At 32.9% G+C, this 23,550-nt stretch overlaps 1 protein-coding gene across 3 annotated transcripts; it reads right to left on the bottom strand.

The window, feature by feature from the left end:
• Positions 1–2,630: 2,630 nt before the first annotated feature.
• Positions 2,631–8,331, bottom strand: LOC141697208 (uncharacterized). 3 transcript variants are annotated; one of them, XR_012564642.1, is made up of 5 exons: positions 8,127–8,331; positions 7,906–8,041; positions 5,072–7,191; positions 4,477–4,658; positions 2,631–2,935 (listed from the first exon to the last, which is right to left on the bottom strand). XR_012564642.1 is itself a non-coding variant. In XM_074501486.1 (4 exons), the coding sequence occupies exons 1-4, from the start codon at positions 8,181–8,183 to the stop codon at positions 4,575–4,577; spliced, it is 2,397 nt and encodes a 798-aa protein (XP_074357587.1). In that variant the 5' UTR covers positions 8,184–8,331; the 3' UTR covers positions 2,942–4,574. The 3 variants fall into 3 exon arrangements, 1 of the variants encoding a protein (XP_074357587.1); XR_012564643.1 differs by having other exon boundaries at positions 4,495–4,658; XM_074501486.1 differs by lacking the exon at positions 2,631–2,935 and having other exon boundaries at positions 2,942–4,658.
• Between the last annotated feature and the right edge of the window lie 15,219 nt (positions 8,332–23,550).

Genomic DNA, 23,550 nt, shown 5'->3' with positions numbered 1-23,550 from the left:
TCTATAAGAAGTCTCTTTCTCGTCCCTTATAAGTGCAAATTAAAACAAAATATTTTGGTAGTGGTGATTCACTCACGTAATTGGAATAAAAGGCATGTCATACCTATTAGTCCGATATGTCGAGTCGAAAGTTACCCCATCTCCAAAATTCTTGTACGCGTTAAGCGAACGAGGATCAACCCACACCAAACCCCTAACCCGATTCTCCTCATCCACATCCACTTGGTAGAAAAAATTTCCATCACTTTGTTTTTGCAAGTCTCGTAACAAAACCAATCCACACTCCGCATCACCGGAATCAAAAACCCGTCTTCGAATGTCACGTATTACATTTCGTACGTCTTGAGCGGAAAAACCAACTTTTTCAATACCACCACACGTCTCACTAAGTAAATTCATCACTTTCAGGGTCTCGATACCCGATTTGTTGAATAACTCAATCAAAAATCGGGTAAACGGATCTATGTTGCGTGATCTTTGCATGAATTTTACCTTATCCGATATAACCATAGCATGGTTGTGCTCTAGGTTAACCTTGGTTACTTCCCATTTATTTGGGCTTACTTTGTGAGCAACACACATACGAGCACGACAACAAGTTCGAGGAATGACATCTCGAGGTCGTTTCCCTTTAACCCTATCTTCAACTTCCAAGGGTTTTGGGCCCAATCTTCCACCCTTTCGACATATATACAAACGTGACGATATACCACCATTTCTTGAATGCCTATGACTACTTCGAATAATTATCTCAAACCCTATACTTCGACCATAACCTCGATAAAAACTTTTCGCTTCATCCAACGAATCAAATATCATACCAACACAAGGAACTACATCATTCATATTTCCAATAAAATTTTTATCATTAATTTTATCATCATCATCGCCATTAAAAGAATCATTACTATCATCGGAATCACCGTGAACATCGTGATTCTTCCAACCGAAACCAACATCATCATCACTATGCGTTTTTCCCTTCCCCGGATCATTAACTTTATCTTCAATACTATCAACATCTATTACTTCATCATCATTAAAGATTTTACGATAAACCCTCTTTTTTGTGGGGGGGGGGGGGTAACATAATTAAAATCGTTATGATCACTAGATGAACTTGAATAATCAATAAATAAGAAGCCATGAATTTTGAATACTAACCTTGATTTTCAGAAGAATAAATTTGAGCAGAATGTTCAGCAGCAGTAAAAACAACAGTATAAGATCAAAGGTACTGACAAATTAAGGTAGGTGTGTGCATTTAATGCATGACCACAATGTTTCATTGCGGAAGCCGCAATGAAACATTGCTGCACTGTACACGCCCACAAACCAACACCTGTAAGTATTTACAGTTTTTTTAAAACTGTACAACACACCCCCGCAATGAATCATTGTGGGGGATACTTCCACCCGCAATGAATCATTGTGGTTGGGTTTTTTATTTTTGTTATTTTCTTTAAAATTAGAAATTTAATCAAAAAAATATTAAAAAATAGTTTCTAGACTTATTATATTTCATTTAATATGTTAAATTTTAATTTCAAAATATAAATGTTTATAAGAGTAACTTAATTATAATATGCAACTATTTTACATAGTTTTGTGAATATTTGGCACAATAGTTGTGTCACATGATATTTTTTGACATATAAGTTATAAAATATTAATTTCAAATATCCAATTATACGGATGTTAAAATATAATTATATATTTAATATGTTAAATTTAAATTTTAAAATATAAAAGTTTATACGAGTAACTTAATTATAATATGCAACTATTTTACATAGTTTTGTTAATATTTGGCACAATAGTTGTGTCAGATTATATTTCTTGACATATAAGTTATAAATTATTAATTTCAAATATCCAATTATACGGATGTTAAAATATGATTATTATAATCATGAAAAGCGTATTTGTTATTAATAATGGAAAGTGTATTTGTTATTTTTCTTTAAAATTAGAAAATTTATCCAAACCAATAATAAAAAATAGTTTCAAGACTTTTTATATTTCATTTAATATGTGAAATTTTAATTTCAAAATTTGAATGTTCACAAGAGTAACTTAATCAAAAAATGTAACTATTTTACATAATCTTGTGAATATTTGGCACAATAGTTGAGTCAGATGATATTTCTTGACATGTAAGTTATAAAATACAAATTTTGACGATCCAACTGTACGGATGTAAAAATATAATGATTATAATCATATCAAAAAATTATGATAATAATACATATTAAAGACACCGCTCTTAAAATATATAAATAATATTAAAATTTTATTAATATATGTTAGTATTAAATTATTAATATTAATAACTATTTAATAATTTAAATATTTTTTCATTTTTTTCCTACAGCATTGTTTCATTGCACCTTCCGTAATGAAAGAATGAAATAGTGATTTAATTTCTTAAATAACGAAAAATCATATTTTAATGAATTAATTTGTTTATGATAATAACAGAGTTAAAAAGTATATAATTATTTTTTTATAGGTAACGAAAATTCGATAAAATTTTATTTTTTTAGTTTTTCACATTTTTAAATTTTAGCATTATATTTGTTTATTAAAATTTAAAATTGATAAAATAAATTGGACAAGTACAAGAAAAATAAAATATTAAATAATTTATTTCATTCAAATATAAATGGAGTACATTCAAATATTTTTTTAAACAAAATACATAATAACTTAAATATCTTAATCGGTTGAGAATGATCAAGCTTTAACGGTGTTGGAAGAACCGCATTTATCACCCTTATCGTCGTCTTTCTTTTTCTTCAACTTTTCCGCCTTCGCTTTCGCCTCATTTTCCTTTTTTTTTCTTGCGCTCAAGCGCCATTTGAATACGGCGGAGAGCTATTGCCATGTCTTTTTCTCCTTCGGGTCCGTCGTAAGCCACACCATCGATAATTACCTTGTTATTGTCCAAATAATAGTAGAAAACCATTTTTTAGAAAATAGAGAGGAGAGTGTTGAAGAGAAAATGTAGAATGAAAATAGAGAAGAGAATGTTGAAAAAAAAATGAGATTACAAGAGCTATTTATAGGGTGAAATCTGAATTTTAAAATTCAAAAATTAAATTTATGCACAGAAAAAAATATTGCAGATTCTGAAGAGGAATAGCCGCAATGAAACATTGCGGCAGGAAGAACTGCCGTAATGAAACAATGCGGTGGGTCGGTCAACCTTCTCAACTTTTGACCAGTCAATTCTTATTAATATTGGCACATAAAATAAGTTTTGCACAAAATATAAGTTTGACTGTTGATAAATTTTTTAAACTAAATAACTCAATTCACAAAAAAGTATATAATTAATAATAATATTTTTAAACTAAAATAACTCGTAGGATAATTTAATGAAAAATTACAGAAAAAATAAAATTGATAAATTTTATTATTAAAATTGATAATAATTTAAAATATTACTTTTACTTATATTTAATGTTAACATATTTTAAAATATTAATTAGTGTTGAACATTAATATTATTTTTATACCTTTAATAAATAAGTAGAATATTAATATTAGTTATATAAATAGGAAATTATATTTAATTATGAAAAGAGTGACATTTAAAGCTAAAGGGATATTAAAAGCTAAATAAAGGGGCAATTGACGCTTTAAAAACTGTGGGCCGGCCCAACAATGAAATATTGCTAAGGCCGCAATGTTTTCTGTGCATGGCACCTACCTCATATATATATATATACCTGACATTGTTTATATCTCTAAAATTTAGATGTGAGAGTGAAGAGAGTTCGAAAGGAACTGCACTTCGCTTGAGATGAATGAATTTATCACGAAGGAAGGTATTCTAGAATGTAGTTTAAATTTTCTACACCAACCTTGAATATTCTTACATTCATGAAGTTTAATTTAGATTTCGAATCATCATGATTCTCATCCACTTTTTTTGTGTTTCCCATAGTTTTTAATGCACCAAACTAGATTCAAACATGTTGCGGACATTGTGAAACCTTATTTGAACAATGAAATTGCACCTAGGGGGCTGGGCTGCAAGAGACTAAGATGGACCATTGAAGTGACCCTGTTGAACCTCTCTGTGCTAACCTCCCAACCTAAATTAAGGACGTAGCCTCTCTCTTAAAAGTAATAGCATATTATTAAGTATCATGATTTATAGTTATGAATTATGATCCATGTATAATATAAGGTTAATGTGTGTAGTGTAGTTGTAATAAAGGAGGCTGAGACAACTAGTTTGCTAGAGTTTGACAACCTTCAAATGGACACAAAATCTATTGCAGTTGTAATAATATGCATTTCATAATGAATTTTATATTTTTTACTTCATCCTATCTTTACAAATTAATAGAATTATTTCAAATGGTTGGTTGCAAATCACCTCCTTCCTTTGGAAGTTATCACAGAGAACTCTTAAGATTTTCTGTTAAGAACCCCTATTCAGAGGCACCAATCTAGATTTATTACCTGTTATGGATTACTTACAGTCCTTTTCAGATTCAAGTAGGGGTCCCAAAGTTTCCATGCGATGCTTAAGAGCATCATAAGCATTTAAGGGTGTAGAACTAAGCATCTGAGTTCTGACATGGTTCCTCCTCCAAGAATTTCCTTTTCAAATTCAAACCTCGCCCTCTAGAAATATTGCACTTCTGCACAGCAAAGTAAACTGCCTCAATAAACAGAACTGAATGCTTTAGACATGAGAGCTAGAACAAATAAAAACTATTTTTTTTAAGAAAAAACAAGAAAATATTTTCAGTAGTACATACTAAGGTAGACAACATTGACCATAAGACTCGGACAGCTAAGAAGCCAAGAAGTATGGTTGCTACAGCAAACAAAATAAGCTAGGGATATCTACCATTTAAAAAGATGTTAAACATCATCTATTTATATTTTATAGCTATCTGATCATTGATCTATATACCCCATATAGAGCTTAGCAATTTTCTATAATGATGTACACGACTCTTGCATCTAAAGTAGCCGTGTGGGTGGGGGTGGGGGGCAACAAGTACCAAAAACAGTATATCTTTTACTATAGATAGATAATATAGCTAACCTTTTTCAGATCATCTAAACCTACATCCCGTAAGAAACACTTTTCTAAAGAGTCAAAGTGATCGGAGATCCGAGAACATTCCTTCTTTATGCGCCATATTTCTTGTTGGAGTAAAAGATTACGACCCTTTTCAAAGCTAACAACTTCTTTAGCATGCTTGACTTCCATTTTACCAATCTTTAATTCTTTTTTTAACAGCTTTACTCTTCTATCCGTATTTCTGCTGTTATTAACAAGAGGATTGCTCAATACTCCCGAGGACATAAGTTCATGTATCGCCTTCTTTAGTTCATCTGTCTTACATCTGTTGTCTTCTAGCTCATGAGCTAACTCCTCAAACTGCCTTTTATTCTGTATCCCATTCCCACAATATGTTCTGACAATCTTTCTCAGCTCTTCTGCTTTAGCCATCTCTGTATCTACCAACGTTTTTTCTCTTTTTGCCTTCAGTTTTACTTCCTTGAGTTTTTTGGTCAATCCTCTACATTGAATACAATCCATTATTAATTTTGAAACCCCAGATTCTCTATGTATCACCTCTAATTGAGGCAAACTATTAAAGATTCCTGTTCTAAAACCCGTTTTTTTAACAGAATCGTCACCCATGACATTTTTTGTAAAGGATGCATGTTCAGCTATTCCCTCCTGTAATTTCCCAAGGCCATGTCTATCATCTTTCATTTGTAGAGATAAACAATCAGCAAGAAATTTTTCTTCAACGAGACGCCTCTTAGTCATTTCTAAAACTCTACTGTTTTCTTCGGCTTTAGTCGTCTCATTATATCTGCGTTGTTTTTCTTCTATAACCTTCTGTTTTTCTGTCTCAAGTTTTTTACTTGTTTCCTCAAACTTCAATGTCTCTGAAACCAAATTTGATCGTAGGACTTCAACCTCAGCCCTTAACCTCCCCAACTGAAGTGAAGTTTCCTCAGCCCTTTTCTTCTCCTTGGCAGCATGCCTTCGTTCTTCATCAGCCCTACTTTTTTCAGTCTTTACCATCTTCTGTGCTTCACTAGCTTTCTGCATCCCTTCTTTTGCTTTTGTCGCTTCAGTATCTGCTCTGTTTCTCTCGTTCTCGAGAAGTTTCTTGAGCTGATTTAATTCAGTCTGCTCTTCAGATACTTGTGCTTGAAACAATCTTGGTACTTTTGTCTCAATTCGAACTCCATTTCCTTTCTGCGGAAATTCAATTTGAGACTTCAATGCAGATACTTCAGCCTTGAAACCATGTCCAAGAGACAGTTCCTTTTGTTTTTCTTCTGCCTTTTTGTCCGTGTATAATTTTCCAGCTCTACAATTTTCTGCATCATCTGTTTTCCTCTCTCCATAACTTTTTGTCATCTCGGAGTACGGTCTAGTATTCTCTTTTAGAAGAGACTCTTTCAGCCGATTAATTTCTCTGTCTCTTTGTATTATTTCTTTTTCCGCATCTTCAGCTCTGGATGAATCTTGAGCCCCTGAGACAGCACGTTGCTTCAAAAGTGGTACCTGAGTCTCCAATGAAGGCATTTCATTCTCTAACGGAACTCGTACAGACGATTCTTTTATTTTTATCTCTATTTTATCCCCTGCAAGCACGTATTCAGCCGGACAAATGTCATTGGCTTTTTTCCTTTCTTCCTCGGAATCCTTATCTGCACAATCTGCTTTGTGTTTAAATTTCTCAAGAAGCTCTGTTAGGCGACTTATTTCTGTTTCTCTTTTAAAGACGGGCTCTTGAAGAAGAGTTACTTCTTCATCCGCATCTTGAGCTACTAAGTCCTTGTGCAGGTCTTGAGCTCCTGGAACAAGCTGTTGCTGTAATGATGTTATTTGGGACTTCAGTGAAGAGATTTCTTCCTCCGCAGAAACTAAGATAGCCGAATCTTTCATTTTCAACTCTCTATTTTCTGTTTGCAATTTCCCCGGCATAGCTAAGTCATCCTCCCCTATATTCCATGCTTCACGACCCTTATAAATATGCTTCTCTCCTTCAGACTCACTTGCCTGCAGAATTCCAGCTTTTTCACGCAAACCTTCGGATCCTAAACCAACCTTTTGCTTTAAAGCGAATATCTCAGACCTCAAAACAGATATTTCCTTCTCTCTGACTTCTGCTCGTTTTTTCTCTCCCTCGCATTCTGAATTTAAAATTTGCAGATCAGGATCAGATATATCCACGTAATAATCACTAGAGATATGAGATAATCAACGAAAGGGTAACAAATTAATTATACAAGACTTTCTAATGTAAAACAATACATGGACCAGAGAAAAAACAAACCAATTATAGGAAGTCACACAAAAGCACCAAGGTTTTAATCTCATTCGATATGAAAAAAACTGAAAGATTCCCATGCTTTTATCAAGATTTATAACCTGAAATCTATGCAAAGTTTTTAATGATCAGGAAACTATTTAAATTTATCTACCTTATAATGATCTACTGGTATGAATAATACAAGAGCACAACTCCTAAAATAAACTCAATACAACTCTGGTATCATATCTAAGTAGCAAACTATCCTACTATTCTACTCACTATAATATTAATAAGTATAACAGAATTAATAAAAAACAAATTCCATGTGTTAAAATTCGTTATACTCGTGTTATATCTCGACTACTTTATCCAGAAATGTCCCGTGGGGGATCCCCTACACATTGTTTCTTTTACTAATTAAAAAAGTGATCATTTTATGTTCTTATTACATTTCTTGCTTCCCATCATCCAAATTTAACGAATTAGCTAGCTCGAAAGAAAGTAGCGCTACGAAAACAATCACTACCTCATACATCAACTAAATTGCTTCAATTACCTAGGAATTGTAAACATTAAATAGCACAAGTACTACCTTTCTTGAGCATAAGATTCTGGGGTTCTAAAATACGTATAGCCTTTCTAAGAGCTTTTCGAGCTTTCGTCGACTGGTTGAGCTTGGCTTTGGATACGGAAAGTTCCTCTTTTAGCTTAGATACTTGCTGTTGCCACTATACAAAGCAGACTCAAAACAAAAAATCAGCAGACGGAGAATCAAAATATGTAAGAAATGACACAAGTTGTGTGTGTGTGTACCAGGAGGCAGCAGGGGTTGACAGGGAGATGTTCCACAACCACAACAGTCTCGGACATATCATGTAACGAGAATGGAAGTGAATTTAGGAGATTGAGATTAAAGTTTGAAGTAGATAAGATTAATTTAGTTACGGGAGGAAAAAAATTTAATGTGTACAGCAGAGAGTAGACTTTCTTCAGATCAAAGTACAGGTGCTGCGGCTGCCTGCTGGGTCAAATTATTATTTTTATTTCCTTTTTCTTTATCAATATATACCACACTTTACTGTTTCAATGAGAGTTAATAAATGTATTTTGGGAGGTAATGTATCAATTGTATATATTTTTGTTTGACGAACAAACAAAACATTCTTTAAAATATTAGAATTAAGTAGAAATAATCCTCCGAATTGTTAGATTTCAATCTAAGTGTCAAACAAAAAATTGTTAAATAAATAGTCATTATATTTTTAGATCGTTTAACACATATAAGAGCATCTCCGATGATCGTTGGCTATAATGGTTGGCTAAGATTGTATTTGAGCGGAGTTGGCTTGAGCGGAGTTGACTATAATGGTTAGTTATATTTTAAAAATAGTATGTAGTTATTATTTCTGTTTGTTATAAATAGAATGTTTTATTTTAACATGTTAACCAAATGATTTGATATATTGCTACACGTCTTCAGAATTTCAACAAAAATGGCCAACAACCTTGGGTTATCTAAAATTTTAGCTAATGATTTTGAACCATTTAAGTGCGTACTATTTTCAGATAATTTCTATAATTATAGTTATGGCATGCCACATGAATTTTTTAGCTAAGGGGTTGGGCCATAAGAGATCCCCTAATAAGCAAATTCTTAGATAAAAAAGTATTACAATAACATCCAATCCATCCAACCTACACCGGTTTCAAAACTATTAACATCATAATTGATCATCACCTAAAAATTATTTATAGCCTAATGTTCCAAACTATCAATTACGACAACTGATATCGGAGTAACAAATACCTTCAAAATATGAATAAATTATTGTGAAATATGAGCTCTTGTGATATCAACTATCGTCCCAGATTCAATACAAGTCTTACAAATCTCCTAAAATATCAAATAAATCCTTTCATAAAAACTACTGAAACCCGTAGCAGGACACACAATAACATTAAAACAGAACACACTAATATTCCCAAAAAATGGGCATGAATAACAATATCTATAATAAGGTACTGCACAAGATTTCATCAAAAAAGAATTAGATTTCGATTTTATTAAAAAATTGATAAATAAAATAGAGTATAGGAGAGCGAGTGAAGGAGGGGGAGGAAGGACCGGAGAGTGAAAGAGTGACGATTACACTACAAGGAAAACGGGTTGACATAACGGTTTTTAACCGTTGTCTGATACCCCTCAATACCGTTGAGTATTGAGACACCGTCTGATACGCTTATCAGACAACGGTACCCAATCATTGTTTGTTTTTGTGTAAGACAGCAGCAGAGATACAAGAAAGCGTTGTTAGAATGCTGGTATACACAAGTGTTCTGCTGTAACAGAGTGTCGTAAGATAGAGCCAAATACATGTGTTTCTTATATGCACACTACATGCTGGATATGCTTAATACAACGGTTCACCTGAGACAAGCGTTGTTCTTCCTTCCTACAGGCAACAGAATCGTAAACAATACTATTTGTGTGAAATGAATCCAATCAACGGTGTAGTTATTATAAAGTGTTGTGAGACCACCTCCAGACAAGAGTGCACATGAGACAAAGTGTTGTGCTTCCTCCTTATAGTTGACAGGGGCTAAAATAAAAACTATTGTGTGAAGTAACTCAACACAAGTGTTTCTATATAACACTACGTTGGCTATACCCAGTTGTGAGTATTACCACAACGGTTTTCCAAAACAAACATTTGTGTGAAACTATATTACAACGGATTCATTGGGCAATTCTATTGTCTCTAGTTTATTATTACAATTGTTTTTGGAAACAAAACATTTGTGTGTAATACATTAGACAATTGTTCTCTTGCTAAAAACTGTGGGGTGAAGGACTTGTCCACAACCTTTTTTTCCTTTAAAAATCGTTGTTTGATTCTTATGTTACGATACTTTAGTTGTCAATTAAGCATTGTTTAAACTTCAAACCCACAATGGGTGATTACAAATAATATTAACCAAACTATTGTCTGATACAACTTATAACAAGTATAAAATAATAACAAAGCATAACTAACATTAATATATTAACCAAGCATTCAGAACATAATTCATACAAAAGATTCACCAAACACACAATTCATCCGACAACAATCCCAATTCATCTAAAATATTACCACCCCCTATTTCACAGAATATTCATCATGAATTGGATCCCATAACAGAACAGTTCTACTTCAAAATCTAGTTACTTAAACAACCCCAAAATAGTTCTTACTTAATAACCCCCAGAATAGTTCTACTTCAAAATCTAAAAACCCATAAAGCCCAAACACCTAAGTGTGATGCTTCAGGAAGAACTTTGCCCATACATCCTTAATGTCATTTATATCATCTTCGGTGAAACTGTTGTTGCCCCTCTGAAGCCACTGAAAAAATTTCAATTTCAGTGAAAGTTAGATTTTACTAGAAAATTGAGAACAAAAGAAAATAAGTGCGCCGTAAAGAAAATAAGATCTATTTTACCTTTGAGCAGAAATCAAATTCCTTATCTTCACATATTTCCCTCATATAGAGCATCACAAACAATCCACAGTCCTTGCTTTCATTCTGGACCGGAACTTTTTGAAGAATACAAATTTAGACATTTACATGTAACATGGTACACTGGATTAAAATTGTTAACATCGATGCTTTAAAAAATATACCGCCAAATTCTCCCAGACTATTTTTCTCTTTAACATCTTTCTCGCACTATCCTTGTACAGTTTAATGGCACTTAAACAATATATTAAAAAAAATATATTAGCAGCCACTCGTCCACTTTCATCCATTCTGAACTTGGTAAATAAATAAATTTATTGCTAAATAAGATAAGTATTATGCGTTACTCACTTGTCAACCACCTCCATCCATTATGAACTTGCAATTCGCCGCTTCAAAGGGTCCAAGTGATAGATTACTTGTGCATCTGGATTGACAACACTCAAAACCCAATGATTCTTATTAAATGATGTACAAAACATAAACATATATTACAACAATGCAGACTTGTGAAATTACAAGTTAATAGAACATTTTTTCTTTTAGTTAATTAATAGGCTGTTTTTTTAGTACATTGGGAAAAAAATAATTAAAAAAATACTCACGCATGATTATATGGCAAAAGAAAGCACTGCCCTTTCTTAGCAGTTTTGAATCTATAAGCAAGAGCACGCGACCTTTCTGCAGCAGAACCACAAGATTTAGCGCCTATTGTGCCAGGGTCAACAAAAGCTACCATATGTGTCATCTTGTTCCTTTTCAAGTTTTCATGCAATAAACTGCATTAAAAATGTAGCAGTAGTTAACACATACTCTTATCGTATTCAATATCATTGATAAGAAATTATAAATTTAAACTTTGACACTTACTGAATGTAGATGTAAATGATAGAGGCTGATATTTCACCGATAGTGCACAAAGCGTAGACATCTGATAGAAAGAGACAATACTTTTTGGTTGAACCAAAAGCTTCTTGGAACAATTTAAAAGAGGTTGTTTGACCATTAGTTAAGGCTTCATTTTCCCAAATCCACAAACGTTTTAAAGGATGAAGATAATTTGGACCCATTTCAACCACATACTCTCCGACACAATCCTTGACATGTTTCCATTTCTTTACAGCAGTTTTCTTCCCTCCCTGAAAAGGAAAAATGAAAACCAAATTAAAGGTGAACGAACACGTACAAAATTAGATAATATTCTCTTATAAATTTAACAGTTAGACAAAGTTTAACCATTTTAGGTTCTACCACCGGTGCGACAGATATGTTCGCTTCTTGTATAAGGTCTCTTGGCCAAGCTATGTATGTTCCAACCACTTCATTTACAGTTTTGATTTCATCCCCGACTGGAACGGGAATTGCAGCAGATCCACTAACTACACGAGTGATTGATACTCGTGCATTTTCTTTTGCGAGTTGCAATCCGTGCAGAATTTTCTCCCCACCTAAAACATCATTTCCCATTATTGCATAAACAACAACATTGTCTGGGGTCCCAACGGCTAACATCCACTCCAAAGAACCGACTTCAGTCTCAACACCCTTTTTGACCATAGTCTCCACCTCAGCTCCAACTTGGTCAGCATCAGCTCCAAATTGTTCAACATCAACTCCAATTTCTTCCACATCAGCTCCAGCTTCTTCCACATCTTTTACTTCCTCATTATTTTCTTTTGCATTGTTATCTTCAATAAGTTCCAACTTCTTCTTCACACATTCAATCCCATCTAAGGCCTTCGGAATGCCATCTCCACCCTTAGAACAACTCCCTTAATGTGAATCAATATTTGGACTGCCCTCAGATCTTACATTCTTTACCATAAAACTTGCTTTCAACTTTTCTATTTCAGATGTCCAAAATGCATCTCTTTGTTTCACAATATTGTTTGTCTCCTCTGCCAAATACTTTTAAACACTCTCTTGTATTCTCTCATCCATGGTCCTTTTCTTCCTTTGTCTTGGAAGATTAAAGTAGGTTGATTGTTTTATATGAACCCCTTGTCCACGTACTCGTCATTTGTGCTCCGCGTTACCGAGCACTTTTTCCAAAACATCATCAACACCAGAAACCGTCACTTCTCCTTCACGGACTGCCTTTTTCATCTTCGCCTACAAATGATCAAAACATAAAAAAGTTAAATAATATACAACTAGTTAGATAGTATCTTGCAGCCTATGTTTCATTCAAAAAGAAAGGAAAGACTTACAATCTCTTTAGCAACTTTTTTAACTTCTTCATTCTGAAAATTTCCTTCCTCATCTTGACGCGCTCGAACCCAAGTGTCTGACCTATCTATCTCTGTGGTGGGATCAGATTCAGTCTGCATGTACAAAAATGTTTGAAAGCAACAATATTACTAACAATGCCTTGGCAATAACTAGGAAATAAAAGAAGTAGAAGTTTCGTGATCGCTAACCATTTCTTGTTCTAGATTGACATAACCTTTGCGAGACATACGGTGATTATATTTATTCAACTCCCTTCTTTTTGATTGCTTATCATGAATTTCCTATACAAAAGCCTTCAAGTGTTAGCAAAAAAGATGCTCTAGTCAATAATTGCTAAAAAATCACAAAATTGATAACATAAATAGTGCAAAAAATATAGTTACCAGAAAATCATCGTTGTGCATTGTGCAATGAACATGTCCCAATGAGCCTTCTCAATAAAATTGTAATCTTCTGGAGGATACTTGAGTGCCTCAGGTTCATGAATATAAGGCAAGACATACTTTCTAGTTAGATTGCTTTTGAACTACCGCCACTTCTGGCATGCAGAATTTAACACCAACTTTTGCGCTGAAGGGGGTACTTCGAACGCCATCTGCATGAGTAACAATTTATAAAATTTTATGAGTAACCAGCCATATAGTACTGTAGTTGTATATAATTAAGTAGTGAGATGAAATGTTGTACCTACGCACAATCCCATATCTTATTTTTTGTTTCTTTTGGAACTAACTTCCACGAGGAATACATAATTGGGGACTTAGTTCTTGTAAGAACCCCAATATAAGATTGCATCTCTGTAGATGCATCACCATACGACTCACCTTTCCCATTGAATAAGACCTCATTTTTTATGCCCAAAATCTTTCGTCTGACAATTTTATGCATTGTCACAGGCCCACGTCTCAACAACTGAAGTCCTTCTCTCTTCTTTGGTGGTGGCTTCTCTGTCACTCACTTCCTTTTCTTTGTCAATTGCTTTTGCAAGTTGCTTGAAATAGCTTGCTTTTTAACGGATGCAGGGGAAGAATTGCTTGTGCTAGGATGTGTCTCCATCGACTGATTCTTTTTCAGCGCCGTGATAAGTAACTTGGCTGCTCGTGCATTAGGAGCAGATTTTATCCTCTTGATTTTGTTTAAAGGGGCCATAATCTGTAGTAACAGAGCATGTATTAAAATCATACAAGAATAGTATTCTCCTGCACACTAGAAAATTACAAATACCCAAATAGTACTAAAAATATTGAGACATATATTCAAAATAAAAATAAATATAGAAATATTAAATTAAAAACATGAAACCCGCAAATAGAGCATGCATATAAAACCCACAAATAGATCATGCATATAAAATCCACAAATAGAAAATTGTGGCATAAATGCATACTAAAAAACATTAAACACAACAGATTCAAAACTCAACGACCCATAAAAAGATTCAAATCCATAAACCCACTAACTAAACCCATCAAAATAACGAAACCCACAAATAGAGCATGCATATAAATCTACAAATGAAATCCACAAATAGAGCATACACATAAAACCCACAAATAGAGCATGCATATAAAACCCACAAATAGAAAATTGAGGCATACATGCATACTAAAAATCAGAAAACACACAAAAAGATTCAAAACTCAACAATCCATAAAAAGATTCAAATCCACAAACCCACTAACCAAACCCATCAAAATAACGAAACCCATGCATGTTATAAACACATTCATCAAAAAATTAAAAGAACACAGAACACAAAATGAAACTAAAATGAGAAAGATGAGGGGGAGAGAGAGAGGTTGCCTAATTGGAAACGAGAGAGAATGGGAAACGAGAGAGAATGGGAAACGAGAGAGAGAGAGAGAGAGAGAGAGAGAGAGAGAGAGAGAGAGAGAGAGAGAGAGAGAGAGAGAGAGAGAGAGAGAAATTAGAAAGGGGGGGGGGAAGTAATTGGGTAATTGGGGGAGGGTCGACCTAATTGAGGGTTTTGGGGGGAGAATGGGTAAATTTTTGAAATAATTTGGGTTTAGGGGGGGATAACGGGGAGGGAAGTAGAATTGGGGAAAAATAGTTAAATTATTAAACAAAAATATATTAAATATAAAATATAAGTAAAAAACTAATATTTTGAAGAAAAAATTAAAAGAAATATAATTTCTAGTTAAATTATATTAGATGCTTGAAACAAGATTAATAAGTTAACCCGGTTAAAATGACATTAGTCGGTAAAATTAGTTTTAAAAAAATTAAATTTAATATTCTTACAAGAAACGTTAAAATTATTAAAGTTGAAAAAATGACATAAATGAGTTTAAATATTATCCTTTTTCGATATTACTAATCGTATTGATTACAAATACTATTTATCAAATCGAACTGCATATAATTAAGAGAATCAGTTGTTGGTATACATATAATTGGTAGAATGTGCTTTGAACTTATATAGCATTGATGAATAATGTGTTCATGTACTAATGAAGATTTAAATACATCTCGTAAATGGATACACAATTTTTTTCACAATACTTACATTGTGTATTAATATTGCTTATACGATATGTCACGATTTCACATCACAGTTCGCTAACCATGTCCTATATTCACAATATCATAAAACATGTCTAACTTATTCGCTAAAACATATAATTAGAGTAGAATATATCTATATTATACTTTTTCATTAAATAGGTATCATCCGTAATTTATATGTTGGAGTAATCAATTGATAGTATAATTGGTACAATGTGCTTTGAACTTATATGACATTGATGAATAACATGTTCATATACTAATCAAGATTTAAATACATCTCGTAAATAGATACACAAGTTTTTCACAATACTTACATGGTGTATTAAAATTGCTTATACGGTATGTCACGATTTCATATCACAGTTCGCTAACCATGTCCTATATTCACAATATCATAAAATATGTCTAACTTATTCGCTAAAACATATAATTAGAGTAGAATATATCTACATTATACTTTTTCATTAAATAGGTGTCATCCGTAATTTATTTGTTGGAGTAAATTGTGGTCAAAGTCCAAAATTTGATAATTTCACTACTACCATCGTATGATAACAAGTCAGACAACGGTTTTCCCCATAGACAATGTTTGTATGCTTATATAACCGTTGTACTAGGGGTTGTCATACAACAGTTTCAAAATGTTAAGATTTTAAAATTTAATTATTTATGCTAATCAGTGTGTCATAAGTTGTCAGACAACAGTTTCTCAGATAGACAACGTCTTATGATTATTGAACCGTTGTACTACGTTTAGTCACACAACATATTGACGACTTCATTTTCAAAAACCGTTGTAGATATAATATGAATACAATGGTATATTATTACTGTTATAACATTGTGTAGTTAAAATTAATATTTAACAAAACAAAACTACGAGATTATTAAATTTGACGAACCATTATTTCAGAATTAACGAGTTTTAACAAATATTTAAAAATAAATATTTAGCGAACTAAAAACTAAAAAAATCTAATATCACGATATTAATAAAATTTTAAAAATATTTATTTTGAAATAACGAAGGTTTACTATTGTATATATGTATTTAAAAAACTAATCAACATGTTTTAACGAGCCAATATTATTTAATTGTCAAACTGTAAAAACTAATTAACGAGTTTTAACGAGTCAATGTTACTTCTTCATTTAATAATTAAATAGAAAATTAAATGCTCAGTCGTGAATCTTTGTCTGAACTCCATCTCCATTACCCCATCTCCATTTCTTCATTTTGGGAATGAAGTTGCCTGATGGATTTTGTTCTAATATTAGGAGCTTGGTATCGATGGAAACTCCCCGACTTAGCAGAATGAAATCCCATGACTGCCATATGATTTTGCATCACCTACTCCCAATTGTAATTTGACCGTCACTGCATAAAAAGGTCAAGGACACCGTTATTAGATTTTGTCTGTTCTTTAAGGCTATTTGTAGCTAAGTTATTGAAGCCGATAAATTGGAAAAAATGCAGTCTCAACTAATTATAACAATATGCCAACTTGAAAAATATTCCCCCCCCTTCCTTGTTTGACATAATGATTCACCTTTCGATCCATCTTGTGCGAGATGTTGAGCTATGCGGGCCAATTTTCCTTAGGTGGATGTATCCGTTCTAAAGGTACATGAAAACATTTAAAGGATATGTAAGGAACAAGGCTCGCACGGAGGGTTGTATTGCTGAGGAGGCAGTTGAGTGTTTAGTTAACTTTGAGGAATCGACTGTCGGAGTTCCAGAAAATGGCAGACGTACAAAGGATGCAATATGTAGACCACTATCTGCAACAATGATCACCCCGAGCACCAAAGATTTGCACCTTGCGCATTTGTGTGTCCTACAAAATAGTACGGATGTTGTGCCATATTTTGAGCAAGTATTTTTATTATCCTTCGTGCGCAGTTTAGTTATAACCATACACATATCATAATTCTTTACATCTGTCGTTTTAATTGTAGTGAACACTTGTCATTTTTGATGGACCAATTTTTGGAACGTGGAAATGACGAAATTTGGCTAAAGAATAAGTAAAATGAAACTTTCCCAAAATGGTTTAAAGAAAAGGTTTTACGTTTGCTTAATTGTTAATATTCAGTCATTTACCTCCATTGTTATTATTGGAAACCTTGCAATTATGTGTATTTAATTTTTCACAGATTGCATCAAATTTACTAGATGTAGATGAGGTACCGCAACATATAAGGTGGGTCGCAGACGGGCCTAATAACGATGTGCCTACATTCAGTGGCTACAAGGTGCATGGGGTTACATTTAGCACCAAGTCTGGTGATGATGCACGTCAAGTTCAGTGTAGTGGAGTGTGTGTAGATGTGATACAATAGTTGTGCAAGGTACGGACAAAAATATTCAGCATACATCACATACATACTACTGTGTTATAAATTTTATATGGGAGTTGGACTATAGCAGCTTTAGGATCCCTCTTTTTCTCTATAAGTGGGTGGATATGAACATAGGAATCAAGGTCGATGAATTAGGATATACATTAGTTAATTTGAATAGGCCTAGTTTTTTTAATGATCCATTTGTGTTGGCAACACATGTTAAGCAGGTCTGTTATATCGACGATCCTCTTGAAAAATTATGGTCCGTGGTGTTGAAATTTCCCGAAAAAAAAACACTTTGATGATAGCGAAGATGAAAATGAGGGATCCGTGGAAGTAAAGCTTGAGTCTGAGTTTTTTATGCCCAACTTACCAGATGATGATTTTGACGATGATACTAGTTACATCAGGGATGTAGATAAACAAATTCAACTAGATTGATTTTTGATTTTGTATATTTCATTATTGCTATGTATAACTTTAAAATTTTGGTTTGGTGATCTTTGTTATTCATGGTGGTTGTTATGTTTGCTGCAAATGGATAATATGTTTGTTTTCCTGTCCATTAGTTTGGCAATAAAAGGGATGCACTCTTTCTGTCAATTTTTTTTTAAAAATACAGTGGTATAGACAAACATTTTATATACAAAATCTTGTCTGAATATTTCATAGACAACAAGGCAGAAATGGTTGTGTGATTAAAGACAACACTTCCGGGACTGTTGTGTGACATTTTAAACACACAATGCAAACACAACCAATTGTGTGAAACGGAATACAACAACGGAAATATAAAACCATTGTCTCATATTTTACAATGGTTTTATATTTCCGTTGTATGAACCATATTAAAACAATAGGTTTTACAAACTGTTATGCATTATTTAATAAAAGTATTCTAAACTATTGTGTGAAATGTCTGCCAACAACAATTTTCTAAAACCATTGTCTCATGTTTTACAACGGTTACTTTTTCGGTTGTATGAAACATATGAAGACAATAGTTCTTAAAAACTGTTGTGCAAATTCCTTTTTTTGGTGATTTCTTTCACAACGGTTCATAAAACCGTTGTATGAATCTGGTTTACACAATGGTTATTGGAGGGCAAAATAAAATTATTGTCTGTTATTTCGGGACAACGGTTTTTTTCATCTGTTGTTTGACAAGTGTTGTCTGATGCTGTTTTTCTTGAAGTGTTAGAATCCTAGATACGGGAGTTGGCTCTCATTAGCTATCGCTCTGGGGCACAAACAATGTTACTGGTGTATCTATGTTTTGTAAAATAATTAATTTATTGATTTAAACTATATAGGCTTACTTTTTAGAAAAATATTTTTAAATAAAATATTTTTATATAATATTTTTTGATAGTAAATTTGATCATATTTTAATTATGCTGATTAGTTTTTACAATAATAATAATAATAATTTATATCGGTTAAAATATATTTTTAAGAGATTGTAAATATAATATTAATAATAACAATTATAATCTTTATTTAATTGATTGCACTTGGTGTTTAAAAAAAGAGTGCAAATTCTATATTTTAATATTAATATTAATATTTTAAGAATTAGAACCTTAACTTTTGATAGATAGCTTAAATAAAAATTATATTTTTGACAAACAACTTAGAGAATTTTATTAAAACAATTAAAACTCAGTCGGAACAAACCCCCTAACTGATACAACCTAGTTGGAAATAAATAAAAGAATTAAACAAATAATCGGATTGTTTCCAAGTTGCTTAACAAACAAAGTATAAAATTTTTGACATTAAAAATAATTTCAAAAGTTTCCTAAGCAATCCAAATGACATCAACTTCCCTTAAATCAGTAAAATGAGTAATATCACAATCGACTTTCGCACATAAATCGGTGATAGTCCAGCGTTCTGACTCATCAGTTTCACCAATTGAGATTGGAGGTAGAAATGCCCTTATAGGTTTGACAATGTTTCGTTATGAAAGGTGAGCTATTGTGATATCGACTGCTATTCCTGTTTCGAATCAGACTTTACAGATTCTCTAGAACACCATATAAATCATTTATAAAGCAACATGACAATCAATCAACACATAATATAACATGAACAATCCAAAAAATTGAGAACCCAAAAAGAATGGGAACGACAACCAACCTCACAAAAGAATGATATTTATTGAAATAATTTTTTTTTAAAAAAAATGAGAAAGATCGATTTGGGGAGAACGAGAATTGGAGGGAGAAGAAGAGGTAGTGTTTGGATTGAGAAGGGGTGACAATAATTTGAAATGGGTAGATTAGAGAGGGACGAAAAACTAACTCTTATTAGAACTCTAAATAAAAACTACTTTTAATATTGTTATTAAGAGAATTCGAACCTTGGATTATTAATAAAACAGGCTAAATAGAGAATATTATTTACTATGAATCTAACGTCTTTACTCACGTAATGAAGATCTAATTGTTTATTTATTTTTATTATTGAACGAGAAGACAAATAATTATACCATGTTTGTTTATTTAAGTACTATATATAAGGGGTTGTTCAAATAGAAAGTGACTTAAAATAAAAACTAGAAACTAAGACCCGACCCATTAAAAAATTTAGCTCAGCACTCAGCGCCTTCCCTCTTGTTAGCGACCCATTACTCTCCTTTATCGGTAATCGTGACATTATACATACAACATATATTCAAAAAACTAATCAACTACTTTTTCATTCTTCTACCACTGATTCATCATAATTAAACGCATAATCACTAAAACTTTATCATAAATCGACACAAATTTTTCACTAACTCTTCTGCGATTAAAGTGAAATCATTATTTTATATTACACAAATTACTGAAATACCGGGTAAATGCTAAAATCACTAATTTTTCTTACAGAAATCACTAATATGTGCTATGAAATCACTAATTTATACTATAAAAATCACTACAAAATTGATAACACAACCATTATAACACTACCAGTAAACTTTATGATACTTATAATCACCCACCTTGAATCATTGTTTATATATACATAAATCACTCTGTTAGGTCACACACACTGTAGAGGGGGTGAATACAGTGTATAATACAATCAAATCGAACTTTAATATCTTAAGTAACAGAATAATCTTCTCGAATATGATAACACTTATAGTGTAAACCCTATGTCTGTGTTTATATACTACACAATTACAAGATAATCGCTAATTGATATGAAATATAATTCTGCTTCCTAAAATATATCAATCAGATATCTTTTCTTCCAAGTATTCCATTCTTCACGGAACTCCTTCTTCATACATATCTCTTCTTATGTTTATCTTTATCTTCTTTCCTTTAATCAGCTACTGTCCTTATCTGATCGTCCTTCAGCACTTAAGTTCTGATATCTAACTTCTGATGATTATCTCCTGATAATATAAGTACTGATATCTTTAAGTCCCGACTTCTAGTATAAGTATTGATCAACGGTTAAGTACTGATTTGTCCTATTAAGTAAGATCTGAAATCTAAACATAAATTATATTAGCCATGACATTATCAAATATATCTAACAATCTCCCCCAACTTGTAAATTAGCATAATATACAAGTTTAACAGATATTTGATGATGTCAAAAACATTAAGTACAAATGCATGAGAATTAGACTAGATAACTACAACTTACAGTCCTTAAAGCTTTACCAATATTCAACTTCTGATAACAACTTCAGTCTGTACAAATATCAGAATTTAAGCAGTTGTAGATCTTCGACTTGGCTTCATCATCTGATCTCTCTGATGTCAGGAGTTGTTCTGAGATAGTTCTTCAACAAACATTTTTCAGCATATCTGAGTTCATCAATCATTCTCCTTTTGGCATCTTTAAGCTCTGCAGTATCTTCACTAATTTGAAAGATTGCAGCTCTGAGATCATTGATCTTTGTTTTTCTTATATCCTGATCCAGTCTGATCAAATAAGCTTTATCAGACTCAAGATTGAATTCAACAGCCCTGTACCCCAGAAAGGTAGTTATAATCTTAGCAGTGTTGGGCTTCATTTCAACTATATCACCATTGTGATCTCTGTACTTTGGAACGTATGTGCTGTCAGACTTAACAGAATAAAGCCTTTTCTGTCTCTGAATCTGTTCTTTCAAATAGTTTGCAGCAGTTCCTGTTATTCTGTCATCCACTTGAAGTAAGAATAGTACATGCTCCAATTCTTCAAAATACTTCAATGGAATGGCATTTTGTCTTATATGATAAACCCTACCATCTGTCATGAAATACAACAAGATGTATTCTTTCAAGTAGGTATGGTAAACCATCTGTACAGATTCCAGTTGATTCAATCTCTCAGGAGTTGCTCCAATACCTGGTTCACTCAAGGAAGTTGGATCATTGGTAGTGTTATGTATTCTTCTTTCATCAGCACTTCCCAATCCAGTTTTATCTCTTGCTTCCTTTCCAGTAACTACTCTAGCTTCAAAACCACTTGCAGTAGTCTTCAAAGGTTAAGTCTGTTTTGCTTTAGTGAATCCTGGTAGGAGTGTATTTGGTCTATCTTCTAATATCAAGTTAACTTGAGCTATGTCAGAGGTTACTTGCTTCTTCTGAATATCAGAACTTACAATTTCTTGACTCTGAACAACTTGAGCCATGTCAGAGGTTGTTTTAAGAATTTTTCTTGAAGTCAGAGCAAGATTATCCTTTTCATCAGTAATTTCTTCATCCTCTGGAGGCACATAAACCTTGATAGGTTCACCAACCTTTTCTTTACCCTTGGATCTTGGATCTATCTGCGGTTGTGATCTAGCAAATGTTGCTTCAGTATATGTCCTTTCTTTGATCACAATGCCTTTGAGTTTTGGAAGTGGCTTTTTACCAGAAGCTTCAGATTTAGATGTGACTTTCTCTGATTTAAGTCTGGCTTCTTCTTCCATTAAACTTTCCAAGTCCATTCCTGGATTTTCCTAAAAAAATAACTGTCTTGACATTTCCTCATCAAGATCTAAAAGTTCATCAGAACTTACCCTTTTACCAGCAGCAGAACTTATTCTTTTCCCAGTATCAGAACTTATCCTGTGACTTGTGATTTCAGCTTTTCTTGATGTGAATCTTCTACCTTGACTATGACCTCTACCCATTCTAGGGTTTCCTTGATCATCTTTTTCATCATCCTTCCCTGTCAGTGTCTTGTCAGTCTTCCATTTGGACTTAATTACTTTCTCCCCCTTTTTGGCATCAGCAGGTAGTAGAAGAGAGATAAGCAATTCCACTGAGGATTGGATTTCAGTCAGTTGTGATTGCTGAGAAGCTTGATTTTTCAGAATATCATCAATCTGAGCTTGTTGATGATCTTGAGTCTTCTCAATATAAGCAATCCTGTCAAAGGTAGGTTGGAAGAACTTTTTCTTATCAATTTTCCAAACTTGTTCCTGTTTGATAAATTCTTCCTGAATCTTGTGTAACTCTGCATGAGTAGTTGAGTGAAGACCTTGTAGATGTTTAGTACTCAATGCAGTGACTCTAAGCTGGGTTTTGAAATCATCAGAATTTAACATTTCATCAGCTTTAGTCAAGTGCTCAGCAAGATGCTTTTCAGATGGAACACATGAAACTGAGTTCCATTCCTTAGTCCACTCCTGTCCTGCAGGAGT

The sequence above is a fragment of the Apium graveolens genome, chromosome 11, assembly GCF_009905375.1.
Source record: "Apium graveolens cultivar Ventura chromosome 11, ASM990537v1, whole genome shotgun sequence".
In the NCBI taxonomy this organism is placed as follows: domain Eukaryota; kingdom Viridiplantae; phylum Streptophyta; class Magnoliopsida; order Apiales; family Apiaceae; genus Apium; species Apium graveolens.
This window is presented reverse-complemented; position numbering and strand designations above follow the sequence as displayed.

Coding starts and splice junctions, on each gene's coding strand:
- LOC141697208 (XM_074501486.1), bottom strand. CDS start 8,183: ATGTCCGAGACTGTTGTGGTTGTGGAACATCTCCCTGTCAACCCCTGC. Junction 8,042..8,126: donor TCAACCCCTGCTGCCTCCTG/GTACACACACAC, acceptor TGCTTTGTATAG/TGGCAACAGCAAGTATCTAA. Junction 4,659..5,071: donor GTTTAGATGATCTGAAAAAG/GTTAGCTATATT, acceptor TTTGCTGTGCAG/AAGTGCAATATTTCTAGAGG.